General features: G+C 36.3%; 1 protein-coding gene across 1 annotated transcript in view; it reads left to right on the plus strand.

Moving 5' to 3' along the window:
• Positions 1–561: 561 nt before the first annotated feature.
• The window catches only part of LOC114459016 (adenine phosphoribosyltransferase-like), a 15,703-nt gene continuing 4,324 nt past the window's right edge, over positions 562–11,940 (plus strand). The window contains exons 1-4 of the mRNA XM_028441406.1: positions 562–702; positions 8,778–8,881; positions 8,954–9,087; positions 11,089–11,167. Coding sequence (XP_028297207.1) covers positions 608–702; positions 8,778–8,881; positions 8,954–9,087; positions 11,089–11,167 — 412 coding nt within the window. The 5' untranslated portion in view covers positions 562–607. The remainder of the gene's footprint in view (positions 703–8,777; positions 8,882–8,953; positions 9,088–11,088; positions 11,168–11,940) is intronic.

Genomic DNA, 11,940 nt, shown 5'->3' on the forward strand with positions numbered 1-11,940 from the left:
AGATGTCATTTTTATGTACAAAAACAATCATATTAATGGGAAAATTCCATATCCATAAATCAAAATAATCCAAATCCTTTCCAAATGTTCATTTTTTTTAAATCGATTTTAATTATTATTTGAATATTATGTGAAATAATTCTGCTTTATTGTTTATAGGGCGACCGTGGCTCAGGTGGTAGAGGGTCGTCTTCTGATCGAGAGGTTGGGGGTTCGATCCCAGTACCTGACTATGTGTCGAAGTGTCCTTGGGCAAGACACTGAACCCTAAGTTGCTCCCAGTGGTCGACTAGTGCCTTGCATGGCAGTCCTGTCCCACTGGTGAATGAGCTGATATGTAAAGCACTGTTTCAGTGGTGATAAAGCTCTATATAAATCAAGTCCATTTTTACCATTTACTGTACCTGTAAATGACAAACTGATTTATTTGTTTTATTATTTACTAGTGATGTTTTCCCTGATTTTGTTATTTGTTCCCTTTGCGTTGTTTTATTGATTTGTAAATTATTTCAGCTTGTCAATAAAATGTAAAAAAAAAAAAAAAAAAAAAAAAAAAAAAAACGGGAGTTGGCGGAAGCACGTGCTCTGATCACTGGGACCAGAAAACATGTCGGAAACCAACTTGTTCGAGTCCAAACTGGAGCTGGTTCGAAGCCACATCCGGTCATTCCCAGACTTCCCAAAAAAAGGCATCGTATTCAGGTAAGATCACCTAGTGACGTCACTGCATGGTCCTGATAATAATAATAATAATGCTAGATTAGCTCTTATCGCGCTAACTTCCGGGATTTAATCAGTGTGTGCTGGACTACAAAACTGGCTGGAGCTTCATCACTATGGTAACTAATGCTGAACAGACCAGAGGGTGTTTAATCAAACCCAGCTCAGGTTTAAGTCCAGGTTTAATCTGAGAGTCAGGCTCAGTTAAACCTGGTTCTAACTAGAACAGTGGTTTCACCTTGGTTACCATAGTAACACAGTCCGTGGGTCAAACCTGCTCCTGTCCAGGTTTAATCTGCTGAGTCACTGTCATGAAACCACGTCATCATTATTAAAGAAGTTATTTAGTGATTTTTTAAAACACAATAAAAATCTATAAAAGGAAAAATGAGTTCAAAAGACTTTTGTTATACTTTAAATATCACTTTAATATTAGGTGTTTTAAAAGTAAATTAAACAGAATATCATAATAAATGTTTTAATATGATTATAAATCTATACAAATGATGATATAATCATTATTCCATGTTTAATGTGTAGCGTATTATTAATGATATCACAGTGTGTTTAAACCATCAGTAATAATATATAATATATACGTGTGTATCATCACCTCTGTTTACCACACGTATAAATGTGTTTATTTATTGATCAGAGATTAATAATGAGAAAGCTGTGGATATACAGAGAGGGAGGGGCTTCAGGGACAGGGCGGAGCACTAAGGCTCCCAATGACAAAGATACACTATCACTTTAAGAGATGTGCACACAGTGCACGTACCTGCAGCGTCTACAGTGTTGGATGTGACATCCAACAGCATCTAACAACACCACTGCTGCTCCTGCTGTTCATTTAGTGCTGAGTTCATCAAACACTCACTAGTCTCATTAATTATATATTATTTAATTATGAGTTTGTTAAATTCTGACAGGGGTTAAAACAACTTATCAAACACATGATCAGTGTGATTAACTCAATAACACATTATGTAACCCTTTACTACTTTTAAAATGTTCAAACCACAGTCGCTCCTTTGTTTTTTCAGTAACAGATGATGTCACTTCCTGTTGGTCTCAGCATTGGTTCCTATTGGCTAATCATTCATTGTAAAAGCTGCAGCACATGCTCCATCACTCTCTAATCATTGAATCTGTGATCCATATCGTGGGTCTGATGACGACGTTCACTTAATCTAAACACTGTCAGCTGATTGGCTGAGCTGGAGAGATTGAAGCTGAGAAGAGTTTGGTGAAATGGTTAAAGGGGGCGTGGTCATGGACGGCTTAGCTGAACCAGGTTTAAACCATAAGTCTGGTTCTACTGAGAACACTTTGATCAAATCCCTCCTGGTCATGAGCAGGTTTTTCTCTGGCTTATGTGTTAGCGAGTCCTAAAGCCCCGCCTCCTGACCAATCAGTTCTCTTAGAAAAGGAGCCGCCCATTGTTAGATGATCCTGGTTGGTGCAGATCTGACTGCTGAGTTTAAAAAGATTAAGTTCAATTTATTTGACTTTTGGTGAAAAGAAACCACACTGGAATATTTGTGTAAAAATAAACCAGAATCCAGTAGAAACAACAACAACATAGACTAAATAAATGAACACATGTACTTAATAAAACAATCAAAGTGCTTTGTTCAGTCTAATAACAGTTTGTAGGAAGAACGTGGTGAGATGTTCTGCATCTCAATGAATGATATCTTCTCCTGGAGGGAAGAAGCTGGAACATGGCGTTACCAGGGTGACCAGTACCAGAAGAATCATTGATGATTATCAGAGCTCGATTAAAGAGTCTGTAACCATAGAGATCCTCCAGAACAGAGAGAACCACCTTGTTCAGAGTTCTCCTTTCTTTAGCTGTGATGTTACCAAAGCACACAGTCATAGATCTATAACAAACACACAGTCATAGATCTATAACAAACACACTGTCATAGATCTATAACAAACACACAGTCATAGATCTATAACAAACACACAGTCATAGATCTATAACAAACACACAGTCATAGATCTATAACAAACACACTGTCATAGAGCTATAACAAACACACAATCATAGATCTATAACAAACACACTGTCATAGAGCTATAACAAACACACAATCATAGATCTATAACAAACACACAATCATAGATCTATAACAAACACACAGTCATAGATCTATAACAAACACACAATCATAGATCTATAACAAACACACAGTCATAGATCTATAACAAACACACAGTCATAGATCTATAACAAACACACTGTCATAGAGCTATAACAAACACACTGTCATAGATCTATAACAAACACACAATCATAGATCTATAACAAACACACAGTCATAGATCTATAACAAACACACAATCATAGAGCTATAACAAACACACAATCATAGATCTATAACAAACACACAGTCATAGATCTATAACAAACACACAGTCATAGAGCTATAACAAACACACTGTCATAGATCTATAACAAACACACTGTCATAGATCTATAACAAACACACAGTCATAGATCTATAACAAACACACTGTCATAGAGCTATAACAAACACACTGTCATAGAGCTATAACAAACACACTGTCATAGAGCTATAACAAACACACAGTCATAGATCTATAACAAACACACAATCATAGATCTATAACAAACACACAGTCATAGATCTATAACAAACACACAGTCATAGAGCTATAACAAACACACAATCATAGATCTATAACAAACACACAGTCATAGATCTATAACAAACACACAGTCATAGATCTATAACAAACACACAGTCATAGAGCTATAACAAACACACAATCATAGATCTATAACAAACACACTGTCATAGATCTATAACAAACACACAATCATAGAGCTATAACAAACACACAGTCATAGAGCTATAACAAACACACTGTCATAGATCTATAACAAACACACAATCATAGATCTATAACAAACACACTGTCATAGATCTATAACAAACACACTGTCATAGATCTATAACAAACACACAATCATAGATCTATAACAAACACACAGTCATAGAGCTATAACAAACACACAGTCATAGATCTATAACAAACACACAGTCATAGAGCTATAACAAACACACAATCATAGATCTATAACAAACACACAGTCATAGAGCTATAACAAACACACAATCATAGAGCTATAACAAACACACAGTCATAGATCTATAACAAACACACTGTCATAGATCTATAACAAACACACAATCATAGAGCTATAACAAACACACTGTCATAGATCTATAACAAACACACAATCATAGATCTATAACAAACACACAGTCATAGAGCTATAACAAACACACAGTCATAGATCTATAACAAACACACAGTCATAGATCTATAACAAACACACAGTCATAGATCTATAACAAACACACAGTCATAGATCTATAACAAACACACAGTCATAGATCTATAACAAACACACAGTCATAGAGCTATAACAAACACACAGTCATAGATCTATAACAAACACACAGTCATAGAGCTATAACAAACACACAATCATAGATCTATAACAAACACACAATCATAGAGCTATAACAAACACACTGTCATAGATCTATAACAAACACACTGTCATAGATCTATAACAAACACACAATCATAGATCTATAACAAACACACTGTCATAGATCTATAACAAACACACAATCATAGAGCTATAACAAACACACTGTCATAGATCTATAACAAACACACTGTCATAGATATATAACAAACACACAATCATAGAGCTATAACAAACACACTGTCATAGAGCTATAACAAACACACAATCATAGAGCTATAACAAACACACAGTCATAGATCTATAACAAACACACTGTCATAGATCTATAACAAACACACAATCATAGAGCTATAACAAACACACAGTCATAGAGCTATAACAAACACACAATCATAGATCTATAACAAACATACAGTCATAGATCTATAACAAACACACAATCATAGATCTATAACAAACACACAATCATAGAGCTATAACAAACACACTGTCATAGAGCTATAACAAACACACAATCATAGAGCTATAACAAACACACTGTCATAGAGCTATAACAAACACACAATCATAGAGCTATAACAAACACACAGTCATAGATCTATAACAAACACACTGGTCATAGATCTTATAACAAACACACTGTCATAGATCTATAACAAACATACAGTCATAGATCTATAACAAAACACACTGTCAATAGATCTATACACAAACACACAGTCATAGATCTATAACAAACACACAGTCATAGAATCTATAACAAAACACACAGTCATAGAGCTATAACAAACAACACTGTCATAGATCTATAACAAACACACAATCATAGATCTATAACAACACACAGTCATAGATCTATAACAAACACACAGTCATAGAGCTATAACAAACACACAATCATAGAGCTATAACAAAACACACAGTCATAGATCTATAACAAACACACTGTCCATAGATCTATAACAAACACACAATCATAGAGCTATAACAAACACACTGTCATAGATCTATAACAAACACACAATCATAGATCTATACAAACACACAGTCATAGAGCTATAAACAAACACACAGTCATAGATCTATAACAAACACACAGTCATAGATCTATAAACAAACACACAGTCATAGATCTATAACCAAACACACAGTCATAGATCTATAACAACACACAGTCATAGGAGCTATAACAAACACACAGTCATAGATCTATAACAACACACAGTCATAGAGCTATAACAAACACACAATCATAGATCTATAACAAACACACAATCATAGAGCTATAACAAACACACTGTCATAGATCTATAACAAACACACTGTCATAGATCTATAACAAACACACAATCATAGATCTATAACAAACACAGTCATAGATCTATAACAAACACACAGTCATAGATCTATAACAAACACACTGTCATAGATCTATAACAAACACACAATCATAGAGCTATAACAAACACACTGTCATAGATCGTAATAAACAAACACACCAATCATAGATCTATAACAAACACACACAGTCCATAGAGCTTATAACAAACACACAGTCATAGATCTATAACAAACACACAGTCATAGATCTATAACAAAACACACAGTCATAGATCTATAAAAAACACACAGTCATAGAGCTATAACAAACATCACAGTCATAGATCTATAACAAACACACAGTCATAGAGCTATAACAAACACACAATCATAGATCTATAACAAACACACAATCATAGAGCTATAACAACACACTGTCATAGATCTATAACAAACACACTGTCATAGATCTATAACAAACACACAATCATAGATCTATAACAAACACACTGTCATAGATCTATAACAACACACAATCATAGAGCTATAACAAACACACTGTCATAGATCTATAACAAACAACTGTCATAGATATATAACAAAACACACAATCATAGAGCTATAACAAACACACTGTCATAGAGCTATAACAAACACACAATCATAGATCTATAACAAACACACAGTCATAGATCTATAACAAACACACTGTCATAGATCTATAACAAACACACAATCATAGAGCTATAACAAACACACAGTCATAGAGCTATAACAAACACACAATCATAGATCTATAACAAACACACAACCATAGAGCTATAACAAACACACTGTCATAGATCTATAACAAACACACTGTCATAGATCTATAACAAACACACTGTCATAGATCTATAACAAACACACAATCATAGATCTATAACAAACACACTGTCTATGGTGCAGCCATAAATATTAAACAGAATCTTAGTTATTATTAAATTCTCTAAGTTTCCACAGAAAGAAGAGACGCTGACGAGTTTTATTGATAATGTGATTATAGTGTTTTTGTTCCATCTCAGGTCATTAGACAACGTTAAACTTACATTATTCAACAATGTCATTGATTGATGACATCATTTAGGAAAGATATAGATTTGTATCTGATGGACTGATCTACAGTGTGTGTGGATACGTGTGAAGTCATTGATAATCTGGGGCTGATATTATCAGCAGGAACACGATGTGTTCTCATCCCAGTGTGTGATAAATAGATCTATCTGAATAGAAACATGTGTGTGCTGTAATAAAGTTTAACTGTTTATCATCTAATGGATTCATATCATAGATAATCATAAGTGATGTAGTACAGCTTTGGTTAGTGTAATCCAGATAACGTAGATTAATCTAATCTAGTTTCATAACATAAACCTCAAAGTCACATTAATAAAGATATTATATACTGCATGTTGCAGCTTTTTAGAAATATACTTTTTCTAGAGCTATTTCCCTGATATTTATGTCATGTATATATGTACACATATATGTGGTCGCTCAGTTTATAGCACTTACAGTAATGGAAATATATTTAATATAAACCTGATTAAATGTTGGAACACTTTAGTATGAAGTCAATAATCTGTGTTAATAGTTTAATTTAGTGACAGATTATCATCAGATTAATGAGGGACATAAACTAAAACTCATCTACATATTATTTTTTTTTAATTTTATTTATTCAGTTTATTTCCGACATGCTTACATTCACTTTTTTTTTTTTTCTTTTTTTGTACATGCCGAAAAAGGAGACGAGAGAAGCAGTTTGCTTATCCGGGTCCCGTCCCCTGTTTTACCATCGCAAATTTACATGGGTTTACATGTCTCTCTGGTCAAACATTCTTGATTTCTTCTGAACGTCCATCTGTAGTCAGTGTTGTCCTCTCTATCTTTGTTTGTGTTGGCCTTGTTCCCTGCCAGACGTTGTTAGCATTCCTCCGTTCAAGAATAGTTCCTCTTTCGAAGGTGTTTGGAAGGTTTTTCCCTTTTCATCCGCAATGTCACCTTGTTTTGTCTCTACATCAAGGGTAATCCAGCTGTTGTTAGTTCTATTGGCAGTGTTGTATTTTCCACTGTCTGATGATGGGATCAGATCCAACTTGTATAAACACATCACCACATCCCAGTTCACAAGCAAGGCAGTATTTTAATGTAATATATCTTAGTTCATAAGCGTGTTTCTAACTGCTGTTGTTAGTTTTATTGGCAGTGTTGTATTTTCCACTGTTAGATTTAACTTGTATAAACACATTATTATATCTTAGTTCATAAGCAAGGTAGTAATTTCATTGTATAAAAAAAGACGTGTTTCTAACTGCACATATGACAATAAACACTTTGAATTTAAATTTAATGTAATCCTTAATCACCCCACCACCTAGCAATTGAAATGAATAAATGACAGACCTTTTTTACTCTTGGTTTCACATTTAAATCAGTCTCCGTAAAATAATCACAGTCTGAGTTTTATTTCCAGTGTTTATATAGATCTGGGTCCATATCCATGATTACCATCAGTAATGTTGTTGTTTAGGTGGATCCTTCGTATTTTCCCAAGTCTTCCATCGTTTTGATGAGAACTGGTTTTCCGTCCTCTTCTTCCAGGATGTAAATCCTGCAGTTTTTTTGACCAAGTCTTCATAATCTTTCCTTCTTTTTTTATTTGACGTGCCTTCCATGCAATGCTTGCATTTTGTTTCGTCAGGTTTTCATTGATGTACACCTTCGTTCCCTTGAGTTTATTTCTTTGCTTGAGTATTTCTCCTTTGAATTTCATATTCGTGAAGGTTATTTTTACAGCAGTCAGATTTATATTTGTTCTCAATATAATAATTATCACATACAGTTTTCCCAGAAGACAATTCAAGGTTAAATTTGCTGAAAATGTCACACACACATTTATTAACAAACAGCTGATCAATATGTTCCACTTTAGTCTGTTTCTGCTCTAAGGGACAGCACGTGTGAGTGAGTTCTGTAGATGAAGGTCTGGGTTAGAACATCTAACTGAGCTTTAATGTTCTGAGAAGTAGAGAAAGAAACCACTCCTACAACATGGATTTAACACTAAATATTATATATATATGTATGTATGAAATATTAAATGACAATATCACACACACACACACACTTGTGTTGTTGTGTGTGGTTCTTTCAGAGATGTTTGTCCCATCCTGAAGAACCCTGCTGCTCTTGCGGCACTAACCGACCTGTTTGAAGAACACGTGAGAACCTCGTACCAGCAGGTGGACCTGATTGTAGGTGAGAACCTTAAAGGAACCACTAGTGTGTTGATGGAGCACGGTGTGTTGATGCTTCCTGCTGTTCCTCCAGGTCTGGATGCTCGTGGGTTCCTGTTCGGTCCTCTCCTGGCCCAGAGGTTGGGTTTGGGTTTTGTTCTCATCAGAAAGAAAGGAAAACTTCCTGGATCCACCACGTCTGTGACCTTTGACCTGGAGTACGGACAGGTTAGCTCTACTGTTAGCATTGTTAGCTCTGCTGTTAGCATTGTTAGATCTGCTGTTGGCATTGTTAGCTCTGCTGTTAGCATCATTAGCTCTGCTGTTGGCATCATTAGCTCTGCTGTTGGCATCATTAGTTGGTTCTGCTGTTAGCATCATTAGTTAGCTCTGCTGTTAGCATCATTAGTTAGCTCTGCTGTTAGCATTGTTAGCTCTGCTGTTAGCATTGTTTGATCTGCTGTTAGCATTGTTAGCTCTGCTGTTAGCATTGTTAGCTCTGCTGTTAGCATCATTAGCTCTACTGTTGGCATCATTAGCTCTGCTGTTGGCATCATTAGTTGGTTCTGCTGTTAGCATCGTTAGTTAGCTCTGCTGTTAGCATCATTAGTTAGCTCTGCTGTTAGCATTGTTAGTTAGCTTTGCTGTTAGCATCGTTATCTCTGCTGTTAGCATCGTTAGTTAGCTCTGCTGTTAGCATCATTAGTTACCTCTGCTGTTAGCATCATTAGCTCTGCTGTTGGCATCATTAGTTAGCTCTGCTGTTGGCATCATTAGCTCTGCTGTTAGCATCATTAGTTAGCTCTGCTGTTGGCATCATTAGCTCTGCTGTTAGCATCATTAGTTAGCTCTGCTGTTAGCATTGTTAGTTAGCTCTGCTATTAGCATCGTTATCTCTGCTGTTAGCATTGTTAGTTAGCTCTGCTATTAGCATCGTTATCTCTGCTGTTAGCATCGTTAGTTAGCTTTGCTGTTAGCATTGTTATCTCTGCTGTTAGCATCGTTAGTTAGCTCTGCTGTTAGCATCATTAGCTCTGCTATTAGCATCATTAGCTCTGCTCTTGGCATCATTAGTTAGCTCTGCTGTTGGCATCATTAGCTCTGTTGTTAGCATCGTTAGTTAGCTCTGCTGTTAGCATCATTAGTTAGCTCTGCTGTTAGCATCATTAGCTCTGCTATTAGCATCATTAGCTCTGCTGTTGGCATCATTAGTTAGCTCTGCTGTTGGCATCATTAGCTCTGCTGTTAGTATCGTCAGTTAGATCTGCTGTTAGCATCATTAGCTCTGCTGTTGGCATCATTAGTTAGCTCTGCTGTTGGCATCATTAGCTCTGCTGTTAGCATTGTTAATTAGCTCTGCTGTTAGCATCATTAGTTAGCTCTGCTGTTAGCATCATTAGCTCTGCTATTAGCATCATTAGCTCTGCTGTTGGCATCATTAGTTAGCTCTGCTGTTGGCATCATTAGCTCTGCTGTTAGTATCGTTAGCTGTGCTGTTAGCATCGTTAGCTCTGCTGTTAGCATCATTAGTTAGCTCTGCTGTTAGCATCATTAGTTCTGCTATTAGCATCATTAGCTCTGCTGTTGGCATCATTAGTTAGCTCTGCTGTTAGCATCATTAGCTCTGCTGTAGGCATCATTAGTTAGCTCTGCTGTTAGTATCGTTAGCTCTGCTGTTGGCATCATTAGTTAGCTCTGCTGTTAGCATCATTAGCTCTGCTGTTAGTATCATTAGCTCTGCTGTTAGTATCATTAGCTCTGCTGTTAGCATCATTAGCTCTTCTGTTAGTATCATTAGCTCTGCTGTTGGCATCATTAGTTAGCTCTGCTGTTAGTATCATTAGCTCTGCTGTTAGTATCATTAGCTCTGCTGTTAGCATCATTAGCTCTGCTGTTAGTATCATTAGCTCTGCTGTTAGCATCATTAGCTCTGCTGTTAGTATCATTAGCTCTGCTGTTAGCATCATTAGTTGGCTCTGCTGTTAGCATCATTAGTTAGCTCTGCTGTTGCCATTGTTAATTAGCTCTGTTGTTAGCATCATTAGCTCTGCTGTTAGCATCATTAGTTAGCTCTGCTGTTGCCATTGTTAATTAGCTCTGTTGTTAGCATCATTAGCTCTGCTGTTAGATCATTAGCGCTGCTGTTACATCATGGGGTTAAGCCCCTCCTTCAGTGTAATAAGTTACTTTATTAGAGTCTTGTCATCATGGTTGACCTCTGACCTCCAGGCAGAAGTAGAGATCCAGGATGACGTTGTGGATCCAGGTCAGAAGGTTCTGATCATTGACGACCTCCTGGCTACAGGAGGTTAGTGTGTGTGTGTGTGTGTGTGTGTGTGTGTGTGTGTGTGTGTGTGTGTGTGTGTGTGTGTGTGTGTGTGTGTGTGTGGTGTGTGTGTGTGTGTGTGTGTGTGTGTGTGATGTGGTTGTGTGTGTGGTGTGTGTGTGTATTTTGTTATGGTGTGGTGTTGTGTGTGTGTGTGTGTGTACTTTGTTAATGTGTGTGTGTGTGTACTTTGTTAATGTGTGTGTGTGTGTACTTTGTTAATGTGTGTGTGTGTGTATTTGATGTTAATGTGGTGTGTACTTTGTTAAGTGTGTGTGTGTGTGTACTTGTTAATGTGGTGTGTGTACTTTGTTAATGTGTGTGTTGGTGTACTTTGTTAATGTGTGTGTGTGTTTTTGATGTTAATGTGTGTGTGTGTGTGTGTGTATTTGATGTTAATGTGTGTGTGTGTGTGTGTTTGATGTTTGTGTGTGTGTGTGTGTCTGTGTCTGTGTATTTGATGTTAATGTGTGTGTGTGTGTGTATTTGATGTTAATGTGTGTGTGTGTGTGTGTGTGTATTTGATGTGTGTGTGTGTGTGTGTGTGTATTTGATGTTAATGTGTGTGTGTGTGTGGGTGTATTTGATGTTAATGTGTGTGTGTGTGTGTGTGTATGTGATGTTAATGTGTGTGTGTGTGTATTTGATGTTGGTGTGTGTGTGTGTGTATTTGATGTTAATGTGTGGTTTGATGTTAATGTGTGTGGGTGTGTGTGTGTGTATTTGATGTTAATGTGTGTGTGTGTGTGTGTGTG

The sequence above is a fragment of the Gouania willdenowi genome, unplaced genomic scaffold (assembly GCF_900634775.1).
Source record: "Gouania willdenowi unplaced genomic scaffold, fGouWil2.1 scaffold_231_arrow_ctg1, whole genome shotgun sequence".
Taxonomy (NCBI): Eukaryota; Metazoa; Chordata; class Actinopteri; order Blenniiformes; family Gobiesocidae; genus Gouania; species Gouania willdenowi.